Here is a 16,256-nt window from a genome sequence, read left to right on the forward strand (position 1 = left end):
TCTGTACCTATTCTTGCATAACCGATTTATTATTATTATAATTTCTATATCATTTAAAATAAACCAATGTCCTTTCCTTTTTCTTTCTTTTCTTTTACTATAGCCTGCTACAGGTATGAATAGCAGATTAAAAAGACTCTTGCTTCCGAGCAACAAACTTTAATCTATCAACCGAATCTATCTATTTTATGATTAATTAATAAACCATATTTAAATTTTTATTAATATTATTAACCTTTCCCATTCATTCTCTCTAATTCTCGATACATTTTTTTTAAGGAGCGCGCTTATTTGGTTACTCCGGGTATTCTTTCTTGTGAAAAAAAAATAAAAAAAATTATGATGTCTTTTGCGTATCAGAAATATCCAATAAGAAAAAAGCAAAGGAGATGGAAAATATAAAACTATTTATCACTTTTTTTTTTCTTTTTTTTCTTCTTCTTTAGGGTTTATGCTATTGGATAAAAACGTATAAAACAGAATATACGCGAAACCTATTTTTATATCATCGCAATTTCTATCTTTTTTTGATTTTTTTTGTTTTTTTGTTTCCTAAAAAAAATAAAATATTGAGTATCACCAGACCTCTCAAGCTTAATAATAATAATAAAAAAAAAATGTCGGAATATATTCCGCGTACCTATTTTGCTTTTTGCTTTTTTTTTCTTCTTCTTCTTTGTAACCATTGAAACCAGGCATGGTAGTTGGTATAGGAAAGAGTACAAGAAGAAGAATAATAATACATCTATCTATCAAGTGTTATAGTCACTCTATCGATTCAATCACTCAGCTTTCTTACTCAATAATTATCTTTTCTTTTTTATATATTGTTTTCTTTGTTTTCTATTCTATACTTATTCCAGTGTACTCTGTAACGTGTTTTCCATGTGTTTGAATACAAATACTAATCATTAAATACTTTCTTGTTTAACACGATCGAAAATATAAAGCAAAAAAAAAATTAAAAATAATAATAAAGACCTACAATTGTGGGTTAATGATTATTGGGATTCTAGTCCTTCTAGTTCAGTGTCATCCTCTATTGTGATAAAGCAATACAATTATTATTAATGATAATATAAATAATAATAATAACCAGTGGCTTGAGAGTTATATTGATCTAACAATATTGAATATCACATGATGTTTGATTTATCCATCTCTCTTTTTTTCTTTTTTTTTCTGTCTCTCTTTCTCCCTCTTATATACCAAACATAAGAATATGATCGATATACCCTCTTCTTATATCGTGTCTTCAAAGCTATCACCTCTTGAACCTCAAGGTAAAAAGACGAAGAAGAAGAAGAAGAAGGAAAAAAAAATTAATTAATTAATTAATTAATTAAAATAAATAATATTTATATTTCTGCATATTTGTATACATGTATATATATATATATGTGTGTGTGTGTGTTTACAAAAATAATAAATAGGTTTTTGTCTTATTGACACATATAATATATAATATAATTTTTAACTTTAAAAATACCCAACTACCCAACTACCTAACTACCTAACTACCTAACTAAATAATAATAATATATATATATATATATATATATATATATAAATATAAAATATACTTTCCATTTGGTGTAGATGTCTTGAGAGTATTGAGGCTTGTGCAGTCAGAGTGGAATGATGAGTGTGTAAAGGATCGGATGAATCGGCATCCGACACCATTGATAGCAGTTGGGATTGCGAATCCACACGATCTCCAACGGGTGGTGCGAGTTGGTGTTCCGGTCATTCACCTTGACCGGGAGTGCAGGGCTTTAAAGGCAGCCCAGGCACGGTATCTCCGAGAACTCAAATATGGACAGATTCTTGCATCGGTTGGATCGGCTGTCTTGTCGGGAGTCCTGGTGGCCAGAGGACTAAAGCAGATGAACGGCCGTAGTCTGAGGGCCCTGCTGTCCAAGAAGAGCTGGTTCTGGATGTACTTTGGTGGGGCTGGCTTGATCTGGATAGGCCAGGTGAGCCTGATGCGTGCTCTAAAGGAAAGCTATGGCTTGGTAACCCTACAAGACGAGTGCTTCATGGTCCGTCGTGATCTGGTGGTTAACAAATGGCGGTCTGTGCTGCAGCGATGGTTGCCTTATTGCCTGTTGGTCGGTTCTGTGTTCCGTTGGACTCGCGTTTATTCAAAGAAGGGGGTAGTTTACTAAAAAGCATATAATTTTTTTTATTTCTTTTTTGTTTTTGTATTCCCTTTCTCTAATAGACATTAGCTACTATTATATTATACTCTGATTGGTAATACCCACAGACAATCTATATATATTTTATATATATATTTTATGTAAGCATTAATGATAATAATAATAGTAATAACTACTATGAGCTGAAAAGCGGAGGAAGAACAGGAACAGGAAATAGAGAAAGAAATAAAATATATATATAAAAAAAAAAGGTTGAATTTTACATGAAAATAATAATAATAATAATAATAATAATAATAATAGTGAAAAGAGGAGGAGGGGGGGGGGTCAGTGCGGTACAAATAATAATAAAAAAACCAATAGAAATTTAAGCTAGGAAAAGAAAGCGTCAAGTGTGACAGAAAAAGGAAGGTGGAGTATTGTATTATATTGTATATATTTATATATTTATATATTTTAAACATGTATATAAATAAATAAATAACTAACTAAAATAAAAATAATCCCATTTACATAAATGGAAATACAGCGATAGACCAAAAAAAAAAAAAACAATTTTTTTTTATTTTATTTTTATATATTTATATCCCCTTGTTGAAATTTTTACTATTACAATTATTTCTTTTCTTTTCTCTTCTTTTATTTTTTTTATCTTATTTTATATAATATATATATATATATATATATATATATATATATCAAAATAACATCAACCAACCAACCAACCAACCAATCAATCAATCAATCGATACAATACAGTACAATACAATACAATACAATATAACAATATAATACAATCTAGTCCAATCAGATCGATGGCTTTGAAGAGAAGATCTCCTTCTTTAGACGTCCTGTCCACAAATATGCCTTCTTGCTTGATCGAATCACCCCAGAAGCCTATTCAAGGCCAATCTCTTTATCACACTTGTCTCTCTGTCCTTGACAGATTGGCTCTCGTCAATGGATTCCAGCAATTCCTCGATTCACCAGTCCAGAAGACTCAGTTATTAAATACCGATCCTGTCACAAAACTGTGGAACCTATGTCAGCTCGGAACTCCTCTCTACACCCTATTCAATGCACTCGACCCAAAAGAACCCCTCACTCTCGAATACAACCACAACCTCAACCAGGCAAACAACGCAAAGGCAATAGTCTACCATTTTCTGGTCAGCTGTCGAAAAGAACTCGACTTTGCTGAAGAAGATCTCTTTGGAATCACTGACATCTTTCTCGATGACACCAATGGATTCGTAAAAGTAATAAAAAACACATTTCATTCTCTGTCAATCAACCTACTAATTTTATTTTATTTTATATCTAAAGGTTGTCAATACGATCACAAAGATACTACAGATCTTACAAGACCGTGGCGTCATCAGTGCCAAGTCTCCCAATCGCAACTCTGATCCAAATGCTCCAAAGGATACTCGCGATAAAATTGTACTTGAATTGCTAGAAACCGAACGAAAATATGTCCAAGACATGGAACTTCTTCAAGCAAGTACAAAAGAACACAAAATATATATTCCATACAACATACTAACCAAATTTTTTTATGTTTTTATACAGAGCTATATGCGTGAATTACAGATCCAAAAGATCTTGTCCCCAGACACGGTCCACTATCTGTTCGCCAATCTAAACGCCCTAGTCGATTTCCAGCGTCGGTTCTTGATCCAGCTCGAAGACATTGCCGAAAAACCAGCCCAAGACCAACAACTCGGCCTTTTGTTTGTCCAGACCGAAGACGCCTTTATTGTCTACGAGCCCTATTGCTCAAACTACTATGCTGCCCAGGACCTCGTCAAGGAGAAGGCGGCCGAGCTGCAAAAACTCGACCACGTCCTCAGCCCAACCCACCAGCTGCTCTCCATGCTCATCAAGCCAATCCAGCGCATCTGCAAGTACCCCCTGCTCATGTCGTCCCTACTCAAGAGCACAAACCCATCCTGGCAATCCTACCCTCAGCTCATCCAGGGCTCAGAGGCCATCAGACGAGTAGCCGAAAAGGTTAACGAGACCCAGCGCAAACAAGAAAATCTACAACTAGTCCAAGATCTCAAGAAAAGAATGGACGACTGGAAGGTAAATAACAAAAGAAAAGAAAACTTGTAGGCTTTTTATTTATCTATTTTACATGATTTTCTTTATAGGGTCCTCCTATTGATTCTCATGGTGCACTCTTGCTACAAGAAAAACTAATGGTAACCGTCAATGACCTCGACCGCGAACATCTCATTCTCCTGTTTGAAAAAGCAATCCTGATCTGCAAGGAGCTCAAGGAGGGTTCCAAGAACAGATTGACCAAGACAAACACTATTATGAAGAAAAAGCGCAGAGCCAGCATCCAAGCCAAGGGCACAATCTCCGTTAACCGGATTACACACATTCTGAACAAGTCCACAGCCAGCGGTGGTAAGTACTAGTTTTTTTTTTTTTTTAAAAAGATAAATAAATGCATATATTTACATATCTTTATAATGATAATTTGTAGGTATCTGGGAATTGGTTATCGAATGGAAAAGTAGTTCGTCAAGTAATAGTAATAGTGTCCAACAATTCACCCTAAAGTTCCGTAATGAAGAACAACTGAAACAGTGGGAGGCTGTGATTGATAAGACTCGCATGAACATCCAATCAACCTCGAGCTCCACACCCCTACTTCCAACCCCATCCCAGTCCACAAGCGACAAGACCTCTTTTATCGACTCACTCGATGACGACGATGATGACGAAGTAGAGCTTGAGGCTGAGACGGATGGTAGAGATGACGAAGAGTGTGGGACTGCTGGCACCAGTCGGTTGAATAGCACAGGCACAATTACCAAATCTCGATCTCGATCCAATTCATTGTCGGCTCAGCTACTCAACAGCCTCAGCCGACCAACAAAAATCTCTCTTATGCGTGAAAACAGCAGCGACACCAAAACTCGCACTTTCCACAGTATTCCTGGAATGAACCTTATGCCCTTGCCACGCGGCCCTATGCTTTCAAACCAACATTCGACCAACAATATTCTTGGCGACCCTAGCCAGCATAACAATGTCATTCTCTATCCTGTTTCGCCACCACCTTCCAATCCTTCGTCTCCGACCAGTCTTACGAGTGCAAATGCAAATGCAAATGCAAATGCTAATGCAAATGCTAATTCTAATTCTAATTCTAATTCTAGTCAAAGCACTAGTAGTAGTGGTGGTGGTGTCTCAATTGGACGTAGACGACAATTATCAGCGTCATCGTCCTCATCAGTGTCTGGTGCTAGAGACAACGATGAATATGAATATGAATATGAATACAGAGTTGAGGATGATGAAAAAGACAGTGCTCAGTTGAATATCGCAACAAATTTTGTATATGGTTTGGATGGTATTATGATGAACAGCTACAACCAACAGTTTTCGTTGCCACCACCGATCAACCGAAGCCAGTCTCACTCGACTGCACTCCCGAGCTCTAACACGAACTATAATCCTCATCAACCATCACTTCCCCACCACTCGTCTCAGCACACCCGCCTTCGTTCTCAGAGTAGTCCCAATATCCACAAGGCAGCCGTAGCATTGGTCAATAGTATCACGAGTACCAGTAGTACATTTTCTTCTTCTTCGACATCGACTATTACAGCAGGATCGTCTGTAGCAGCTACACAATGGGAAGAGATCAGCCGTCAGCCTGGATTTGGACTTATTACAACCTCGCTGCCTTGTTACAATGCAGGTGGCCAGAGTGGTGCACTTCCGTCGCCTTCGGAATCGACCAAGAGTACCAAGAAGTTTATCCGACCAATTGCTTCATCGTCTTCTCGGCTATCCGAACTTGCCAACATTCCACTGTCCTTGCTATTATCCTCTACCTCTACTTCTACATCAACATCCACATCGAGTGCTTCTTCTGGGTCTTCATATTTTCCACCATCGTTGTTATCACCTGTGACTTTGACTGGTTCACAAGATACATTAAAAGTCAAATTGACTTATAATGAGGGAGTGTATTGTATCGTGACGCCTCATCAGATCAAGTTTTCTGATTTGATGGAACGGGTTGAAAAGAAGATCAAGATCGTTGCAAATCTGAAGCCAAATGCGGTCTTACGACTCAAATACCGGGATGAAGACGGAGACCATATTACCATCAGTTCGGATGACGATGTTCAGATGGCATTCGAAAGCCGTGGACAGAACACAGTCAACCTCTTTGTCACCCTCTAACCAAAAAAAAAATATTTGCTATTCCTTTCATTTCAATTTCAATTCTACTGCAATCCAAACCATTCATTTCCTTTATATATATACATATATATATATTTCCCTTTCCTTTCATTTCATATCATTTCATATCATTTCATATCATTTCATACCATTTCATACCATTTCATTTCATTTCATTATTTTATATATATTTATGCTTGTTTATTAATGTCCTACCCCCTTTTATACATATAATATACATCTTTTTATGGCTCACAGTGGGGAAACTGGTTCTTGATCTTTTATCCTCTAAAGATAATCGAGATTGAACAAAGAGCCATAAATATGTTGTATATATTATATATACAACATATTTATTAATTAATTTATTTATTTTTTTGCCCTTTCCACTCATTAAACATTAATTTCTTTATTTAACCTCTTACTCACACAAAATATGTATAAATATTTAATATTATATGTGTTCTGTTTATTTATTTGTTTCAATTATGACTCTTTTTTTATTATTTTTATTATTATAAAGAAAAGAAAAAAAAAAGAGTAAAAAGAATATATATATATATATATATTATATGTATATACAACCCCCTCCCCTCCTTGACATCTTCTCCTTTTTCACCCCTTCCTTCCTTCCTTCCTTTCTTGTATATATTTTATCATTTTATATATATTATATAAAATAACATGTACATACAAAAAAAAAATTATTTATTTGTTTTTCTTCATTCCATTCCACTCCCTTCATTCTATTCATTCCATTCATTTTATAACAAATATATATATATATATATCATCTGTCTACCTTGATGTATTTATTGATCAATTTATTGATGCTTTTATTAAATGTGGTGTGCCAAGACCTTAAAAGACAACAACTATACCAGGACTAAAGAAAAGAATAAACCTGTTTCTGGATTAGTGAGAGCAACAGGCGCTTGTCAAACTGACAGTATATCTATCTATCTGTATTACCCCTTGAATGAATATGAGTATCTTTGTTATTTTAGTCCTTTTTTTTATTTTATTTTTTATTCTGCCCTTCTTAAGATTTAGTAGTAAACTTAAGAAGGGTAGAAGGCCGTTGGTAATAAACAGGTTGTGAAGCCATTGACGACATTAAGCATACACAAGCAGATGTGTGTACCATTCTTTCTACTATATCTATCGCTGCATGTTTAAGAGTGGCCTAGACCCTCTTCATTATCTTTCTTTTGAAATCAAAGCCTTTAATAGATACATACTCGTACTAATAACACTAATAATATTATCTATAACGTGTGTTGTATTAGTGTGTCATGTCATCGGACACACTCGAGTTACACGATAATTGTTTATAATATGGGGAGGTCAGAAGAGCCAAAAAATGATATATATATATATATCAACTCTCTAAGCCCTGAATAAAAACTATACACTCACAAACACATAAAGATGTATACATAGATTGTTTGGCACCAAGTCTGATTAATAGAGTGAATGAAAAGAAGAAGAAGAAAAAAAGGCTGTAATAATTACAAGCAGTTTTTGATTTGATTTGAATTTATTATTATTTGATCAGTGTGTACGTATTACATTAGGGGCAATTATTAATCAGTTTAAATACACTAAAAATCATAGCCAAAAAGAGAAAGAGAGAGAGAAAAAAAAAAAGGACTTGTCTTTCTGAGCCATTTTATTTATTTATTTATTTATTTTTATTTATTTAATCTAAATTTAAAGTAAAGGCTTATAATCTCACTCTTGAGCAAAAAAACAACCATTCAATAATACACACATCTACAAGCAGATATACAAGAAACAGTACTAGTTGAATATTAATATCTTACTATCATTTCTGGAATACCCTACAAAAGAAAGAAAAAAAAACAAAAAAAAAGACAAAAAGTAAAAGAATCATGCCGCCCATCTACTGGGATACCTTCTTTGCTTCATCAATGCACATGGCTCATTCACAACCAAAGTCTCGGAGACCAAAAAGAACACGATCATGCGATGAGATGGATGGCCAAATAAACCAGAGCAAAAGATCCAGAACAAACAATACCACCAACAATGGCAGTAATAACAACAGGTATCTCATTTTTCCTATTAGGCTATTTTGCTTACCAAAGCTCTCTCTCTCTCTCTTTTTATTTTTTATATATTTTTATTATTATTATCACTACTATTATTTCCATCCTTTCTTTATCTTTATCTTTTATACAAATATATATATATATATATATATATATGTATATATGTATATGTATATTTGTGTCTAGTATATATTTACAAGAGCCAGAAGAACGACATTTTACTGAAGCACAACGGACAGAAAATTATAGACAACCACCATTGATATTAGAACAGCAACACCAAGAAGGAGAAGATGACGATGCACAGCGGCACTCACAGTTACAGTTACAGCTACAGCTACACTTACAGCAGCAACAAGAAGCACAGCAGCACTTACAGTCGCAGTTACAGGAACAGGAACAGGAACAGGAACAGGAACACGAACAGGAACAGGAACGCCAAATTCATAATCACCAACACTACCATCATTCACAATCAACAAACAATCAAGGTCGATTAACTCAACAACAACAACAACAACAACATGCTCTACATCACCGAATACAGCAATTGCAACAAGAACAAAGCCAAAACTATCTTCAATCTACTTCTAGCTCCTTTCAACCACCCATACTAAAATCATTTGTCATCTCCACACGACATACTCCTCCAAACACCGCATACCGTGAGATGAATGAATTATTGCACACAACGCATGTACTGCGCCATGGAGATGAGACACGCGAACGTTGTTGGGTTGACAAGATGGATGATGAGATGAGTGATGTAGAATCATCTTATGAGGATATCAATAGTGTTCTTCGTCAAGCGTTCTTACAGCGTCATCATTAAATGAAGAAATGAAGAAATGAAAAATGAAAAATGAAAAACCAAAGAGTCTGTCTTTTTTTTTTAAGAAAAAGAATTGTATTAATGATGATTAACAAGAGATACAGAGAGTGAGAAGGAAGAAAGAAAGGAAAGATAAAGAGGATGTATAATATGGTGATTGTTTGTGTTTAAATAGAATAGCTTTGGTTGTCCTTCCTTTTTTGTTTTTTTTTTGGCTTTTATAGGGTTAATTGAAATGGTTCTTCTTGAATATCTCTTTGGCATTTAAAGAAGAATATACACATATACGAGTATTAGGGTGCATATTCTTGAACTCACTTTAATATATAAATGTTCTAGTAAACCTTGTTGACAGAATTAATCTATAATATTCTAGTCTATTAAAGTCTAGTCTAATCTAGTCTATTTTGGTCTAGTCTAGTATATATTGTCTTCTGTCAGTTAAAGACATCCATATTTTCACGTCAAAATGTACAGATCTATATCTCCCTATAGAAAAAAAAAATGGGCGATTTTAGTGAATTGTTGCAAGTTTTCCGGGGTTTAAAGTGTCTTGTAGCTGAGTTTTAATGAAGCACCAATTTCTACTCTACCGTTTTTTTGCAGCCAAAGCAAAACATCTTTTTCTTAGCTTTTTCAACCCATTACAAAACTAAATACAAAGTTATTCAAATCTAATGGCTTACCAGCGGTAGCTTGGGTGGGTTCTAAGCGGTTACCAGGACAAAAATTTCTATCTTCTTTGAATTCTAGTCAGTCTTAGTCTCAAACGACGACCCTCCTGGAGATCTTCTTCTGCTTGTCTTCTGATACGTCCAATCCGAATGACGCGGGTGAACCTTACAGGTATAGTCCCATCATATCTTAAAATGTTAAGTATATGTCGGAAGTTCAGGACAGAAGCAAGAACCCGATTCCACAAACGATGCATAACCTCTGCCCCGTCCATGTTCTCCAAACAATTTAGATTGGTACATCTAAAAAGGACTTGTTTCTGTTTTTTTTTCACAAGGGCTAGAATTATTAAATGTCTTTAAAAGAATCATACTTAATAGCTATCAAGGCTAGTATTAATAAAATACGAATCAGCAAAGTTGACAAAAGAAAGTAACTTGAGAAGAATCGACAGAAAAATATCTGCATCAAGTACAATTTGGCTGTCAAGATTGCTCGCATGCTCATTAGAAATCTCGGTAGCTTTAGAGAATTGCAGGGAATCTGTCTTCTGGTTTTTCAAAAGTAGGAATCAGACATGACAATGTCAACACAAAGCAGGTTTATACTCTTTGATAAAAAGAATTAATTAAGCAATATACATACCTTCATCAATATCATAGGACTTAGAGAATAGCCTTTTTTTTTTAGATAAAAAATGTAAAAAGTATTACATAGAAATAGATATATGTATATTATTTAGTAACTTTGTAGCTTAAGCTGCTACTAAATATCATAAAAAAGAGTACTTCTTCTTTCCATACTTCTTTATATTCAACTTGTATTATTTTGATCAACAAAAACTATAAAATTCCAATGTAAAACCGTGTATTTGTTGAACCAATTATAAGAATAGAGATATCTAAAAAAAATGGTATAGACTTGCAATATTTAGAATATTTGATTGGATTATATGCAAAAATAATCTGAGATCCAACGAATTGTATTATCCAAATTTGCTATAAAAAGAGAAATATGTACCTAAAAATAGTATAATTCTGCTATTTTAAAAGATTTTATTGGATTAGATAAAAAGACGTTTAAACTCAAATAAATAATATTCGCTGTAAATACTTTTAATTTACTAAAATCTAATATTCTATTGGAAGATATTGCAGCTCCGCTACCGTAGTTGTAATTTCTGCCATTTACTACAATGATTTGGTGTGGACAGACTAAAAGTTCAAAAAAAAAGGGGGAAAAAAGAGCAAAATTAGTTAAAACTTTCGCCCAATGATATGACTTAAATTTTTGCTCTTTTTCTGCCCTTCTTTTGAGCTTTTAGTCTGTCCACACCAATTGTTGACAACTGATGACCCCTTAATACTTATTATAAGGAATTGAATTGAATACCCTCTAAAAAAAAATAAAAAAAATTAAAATTAAAATTAAAATTAAAAAATTAAAAAATTAAAAAATTAAAAAATTAAAAAATTAAAAAATTAAAGCCTAAATTGAATAAAATAAAATGAGAAATCGGTAATGTTATAAATGCGGAATAAATGAAAAAAAAAAAAAACAAAAAGAAAAGAAAATTAGCATATGAATGCATAGGATGCTATGGACTGTGCATATGATTTTATTCTCTTATCGTTACATATTTCCCACCTTCTCTTTATGACTCTTCTTTCTGTTTTTTTTCTGGCTCTCTCCAGCCTTCTTCAGCTGTCTCTAGCTCTTTAATTCCTCTTTTAGGATAAACCAAACCAAACCAAATGAAATGAAATGAAATCAAGTCAAATATACGTATATGTGTATATCTATGTATGTACCAAGGAACAAAGCACCGTTTTCATTTATACTATTTCTTCACCCCTTAGCTTTATTTATTTACTTTTGACTTCTTAAAGTCGCACACGCACACGCAAGTACACACGCAAGTACACTGTACTTTATCACCCTAAAAAAAACCAGAATACTATAAACTCTAAACAACCAAAATAAATAAATAAATAAATAAATAAAAATAAACCATTACCCAAAGCCCCAAGTCTTTTTGGTTTCTTCTCTTCTTTCTTGCTCTTCTATTTCTTTCTCTTTCTCTCTCTCTCTCAATTTTCCTATATATTCTTTTACAGTCAAAAAGAATACCAAAAAACAACAACAACAACAACAACAACAAGAAAATAAAAGCTATAAAATAATATAAAATAAAATATGACTGCTAGTGATATTCTTGAGTATTCTTCAGCTGATGCTATTGAAGACAGTGTTAGTCATGTCCGTCAAGTATTCAACACAGGTCAGTTTCTGTCTAGTTTGTCATTAGCAACCTAAAAGATGAACTCATGAGCAAATGGGCCCTCTTTTTTTTTTCTTTCTTTTCTTTAATTAATAAATAAATTAAAATAGGCAAGACTCGTAATATTGCCTTTAGAAAGGCTCAATTGAAGCGTCTCTACAGTTTGGTCAAAGAAAATGAGTCACGGTTTTGTGAAGCCCTCTTCAAGGATCTCAACAAGCCCTACACTGAAGCATTCATTTCTGATATTGGACCAACTCTTGACGAGTGCACCTACTTTCTGAATGTAAATTATCTTTCTTTATTTCTTTAATATTTTATTTTATTAACCACCTTTTTATATATATGGTAGAATATCGATCGATTAGTGAAAGATGAGGAGGTCAAGCCACGTATGCTGACCAACTTTACCGGAAAGAATATTATTCGCAGAGATCCCTTGGGCATGGTATTGGTTATTGGTAAGAATCCTTTCTTTATCTACACGATTGTTTTGCATTGAGATGTGCTTTTTTCAATTATGGATTTGATATGTAAGGTCCAATAAATTTATCTTTTCTTCATCTCTTAATCGTGTGCATATATTAGGTTGCTGGAACTATCCTGTACAGGTAACAAATTAGAAAAGAAAGAGAGAAGAGAGATGTATACATAAAAAAAAAACATTTGAGTGTGGGTGTGGGCGTGGGCGTGAGTGTGGGCGTGAGTGTGGGCGTATGGATCAATTATTGATTTTCCGGTGATGCCTTTCTCTTGTATTTAATTGCACCAAACACACACAGCTCGCCTTGGTTCCTCTTGGTAAGGAGAATATTTTCAAATAAAAAAATAACGAGAGTATTTGCTAATTCAAGTACAATTATACGTATATGTAAAAAAAATACATATCCACTCGTTGAATAATTATAATTATTAAACTATGTGAATTTCATTGTTGTTTATAGCTGGTGCAATTGCTGCTGGTAACACTGTTGTTGTAAAGGTAATATTTAAAAAAAATCATAAGAAATTGTTGTTTATATACATGTATACTAATATCCTTTGTTTTTTGTTTTTTTTGTTGGGTTTCTGCAATAGCCATCGGAAATCTCTATGCATACTTCTGCATTGATTACCGAGCTATTTACAAAGTACATGGACACTAGTTGCTATCGTATTGTAAACGGTGGTGCGGAAGAAACGACTGCTCTCCTTAAAAATGAGTTCAATCACATCATGTACACTGGAAATAGTACAGTTGGCAAGATTATTATGACAGCAGCAGCTCAATTCTTGACGCCAGTCACCCTTGAATTAGGAGGGAAATCGTAAGTAGTTGAAAGGAGAGAAAAGGAACACCAACAAAAAAGAAGAAGAGTAAAACTTAAAATTAAGTTGAAAATCAAGAAATCAAAAAATCAAGATTAAGCATATCTATCGGTTTAACTGTCTGTCTATTATTCTGACAGAACCAAATCCATATATCCATATATATATTCTAATCAAGCATTATTTATAAAATCACATTCATAGGCCAGCAATTGTTACTCCTGATTCGGATCTTTCTATCGTTGCCAAGCGGATCTGTTTTGGAAAATTCTACAACTGTGGACAGGTAAAGATAATACATATATAGTCATTGCAATTGATAGTCAAATCAGACATAGAAAGATAGATAAACAGATAGATAAGACATACAAACAGAGAAAGAGGTAGACAGACATATAGAGAGAAGGAAGAGATAAGATAAAAAATTTCTTTTTTTATTTAATTCTCTTTTTTATCGAGACATTTATTTCTATATATAGAAGGTGATAAGTAAAAAAAAAAAGGGGGGGGGGGTGAAGGATTGCGACACAAATACAAATACAAATACAAATGTACAAGTCTTTGTTTTTGACAACCCCTTTATCTTTATCCTTTATCTTTCCAAACAATAATCAAAATAATCTCGTTTTAAATAGTATTTCTTTATTTATTTGCTTATCTTTGACAATCTAAACAAGCCTAACTTTCTTTAATTATTCAACTATTATTATTATTATTATTTTTTGCCTCTCTCTGTGTGTGTGTGTGCCTCTCTGCCTTTATTTTTATTTTAATCTATATACAATTTTATTTCTGGCTATCTGATACATATAGATATATAAAATAACTAATAATTGCCGATTGTAGACATGTGTCGGCGTTGACTACGTGTTCGTACCTCAAACACATGCAGACACATTAATCAATCACATTCGTGAAACCATCACAGAGTGGTTCGGAGAAAATCCCCAGCAATCCAAGGACTATAGTCGGATTATGAACACTCGTCACTACGACAGACTTGCCGGTATGCTCGACAAACCCCACACCGGAACACTGGTCATTGGCGGTGAGCGAGACCGAGAGACAAGATATATTGCACCCACTGTGATCACCAATGTCAAGTTTACTGATCAGGTCCTGATGACTGACGAGATATTTGGACCCATATTACCCATCATTTATTACAACACCATTGATGAGGCCATTAGTCTCATTAACAAAAAGTAAGTTTTCTTTCTTTATTTATTTCCTTAACTAATAATAATATTTGTTTGGGATTTCATTATCAAATATTTTATTTTGCTCATATATTATCCAAATCATAATATTAATATTAATATTAATCATAACTATGATAAACAATTACATATACAAAAACCAATTTAGACCTTCTCCATTGGCACTCTACATGTTCACAAACGATCCTAAACTAACAAAGAGAGGTAAGAAGACGGTTGTCAAGGAGACAAGAAATGAAATGAAATGAAATGAAAAGAAGAAAGAAGAAAAAGAAGAAGAAATGATTGATTGATTTGAATCCTCGAGGCATCTGACGTAGTAGTACCTTTTTTCTATATATATTTATTATAGTGTTGGAGAATACCCAATCTGGAGGTGTTTGTGTCAATGATTGCCTTGTGCATCAATCAGGTAAAGGATCAGATAAAGAATAAGAATAATTCCTATAATATAAAAATATCCTTATTAAGCTCCCCTTCTATTTAATGATGATATCTGTCTGTTCATCAAACACACACACAACTCATCATACCCGATTACTCCCTTTCTCCCTTCTTCCCTTCCTCCTTTCTCGTACTCACCCCCCTTCTTTTTCTATTTCTTTTTTTAAACATTTTTTGCCTTTTATAGACTACGCGTTGCCCTTTGGTGGTGTAGGCAGCTCAGGCATGGGTAATTACCATGGCGACCATTCCTTCCAGACTTTTACCCATGCACGATCCATCATGATCAAGAAGCAGGCCATGGAGTCTCTTATGCGTGTCAGATATCCACCTTACAACGACAGAAACAATTCTATCCTGCGTTTTGTTGTTTCTGGTCATCCTGCCATCAACTGGATAAAGACCTTTAAAGGTTCATTGAAGGTCTTGACTGTCCTTATTGTCATTTTGGCTGTTTATCTTAAAAGACTTGGCTAACTATTGTTATTATCCATTATTAAGCTTTTCTCTCTCTCTCATTTTCAATAATATTGATATCGATATTGATAACTATAATTATAATAACAATAATAATAATAATAAAAATAAAAATAAAATAAAATAAAAAAATGATACTTGAGCAAATACACACACACATCATATAACCTATAGATAGATAATAGAAGGGCACCTACTAAGTCTTTCCTATTCATCTTCATGTTCCTTTCTGTTACGTATTTGATTATTTGTTTATTTGGTTGTTTGGTTGTTTGGTTGTTTGTGTTTCTTGCTCGTCACATACTAATAATAATCATATAGACTTTCCCGTATATACTCTGCTTTTTAGGGTTTCTTTAGCTTCTTACATGACCCAGTTTCTATTTGTATTTATATATACAAAAAATATGTGTATGCTATAGAAATCGCAATCACAATCGCAATCATAATCATAATCATAATCACACACCTATATTAACTAGCTATGAATAAACTCTTCATTGTGACTTATTTTAAGAACATTCTCACGCCTCCTCATTGGAGCGGATTTCTCCATTAATACCATTTCCT

At 33.7% G+C, this 16,256-nt stretch overlaps 5 protein-coding genes across 5 annotated transcripts; 4 read left to right on the forward strand and 1 right to left on the reverse strand.

Moving 5' to 3' along the window:
* Positions 1–1,209: 1,209 nt before the first annotated feature.
* PHYBLDRAFT_181266 (hypothetical protein) lies at positions 1,210–2,402 on the forward strand. Its single transcript, XM_018438440.1, has 2 exons — positions 1,210–1,283; positions 1,600–2,402. Exons 1-2 carry the CDS (start codon positions 1,223–1,225, stop codon positions 2,166–2,168), a joined length of 630 nt encoding a protein of 209 aa, XP_018292642.1. The 5' UTR covers positions 1,210–1,222; the 3' UTR covers positions 2,169–2,402.
* A 623-nt stretch (positions 2,403–3,025) lies between these two features.
* On the forward strand, positions 3,026–6,374 carry PHYBLDRAFT_111803 (hypothetical protein; the record flags this gene model as incomplete). The annotated part of the gene is made up of 5 exons (XM_018428239.1): positions 3,026–3,421; positions 3,489–4,250; positions 4,319–4,590; positions 4,694–4,901; positions 5,928–6,374. 5 exons carry the CDS (start codon positions 3,026–3,028, stop codon positions 6,372–6,374), a joined length of 2,085 nt encoding a protein of 694 aa, XP_018292643.1.
* A 1,895-nt stretch (positions 6,375–8,269) lies between these two features.
* PHYBLDRAFT_186839 (hypothetical protein) lies at positions 8,270–9,314 on the forward strand (the record flags this gene model as incomplete). Its single annotated transcript, XM_018439290.1, has 2 exons — positions 8,270–8,445; positions 8,636–9,314. 2 exons carry the CDS (start codon positions 8,270–8,272, stop codon positions 9,279–9,281), a joined length of 822 nt encoding a protein of 273 aa, XP_018292644.1. The 3' UTR covers positions 9,282–9,314.
* A 603-nt stretch (positions 9,315–9,917) lies between these two features.
* Positions 9,918–10,230, reverse strand: PHYBLDRAFT_145037 (hypothetical protein; the record flags this gene model as incomplete). Its single annotated transcript, XM_018431353.1, has 2 exons — positions 9,918–9,988; positions 10,053–10,230. The coding sequence occupies 2 exons, from the start codon at positions 10,228–10,230 to the stop codon at positions 9,918–9,920; spliced, it is 249 nt and encodes an 82-aa protein (XP_018292645.1).
* Positions 10,231–12,022: 1,792 nt separating this feature from the next.
* Positions 12,023–15,834, forward strand: PHYBLDRAFT_181268 (hypothetical protein). The gene is made up of 12 exons (XM_018438441.1): positions 12,023–12,237; positions 12,348–12,523; positions 12,590–12,698; positions 12,826–12,848; positions 13,020–13,038; positions 13,182–13,219; positions 13,315–13,544; positions 13,750–13,831; positions 14,392–14,750; positions 14,914–14,969; positions 15,118–15,177; positions 15,397–15,834. The coding sequence occupies exons 1-12, from the start codon at positions 12,153–12,155 to the stop codon at positions 15,684–15,686; spliced, it is 1,527 nt and encodes a 508-aa protein (XP_018292646.1). The 5' UTR covers positions 12,023–12,152; the 3' UTR covers positions 15,687–15,834.
* Positions 15,835–16,256: the final 422 nt, after the last annotated feature.

Source organism: Phycomyces blakesleeanus (genome assembly GCF_001638985.1).
Source record: "Phycomyces blakesleeanus NRRL 1555(-) unplaced genomic scaffold PHYBLscaffold_9, whole genome shotgun sequence".
NCBI lineage: Eukaryota > Fungi > Mucoromycota > Mucoromycetes > Mucorales > Phycomycetaceae > Phycomyces > Phycomyces blakesleeanus.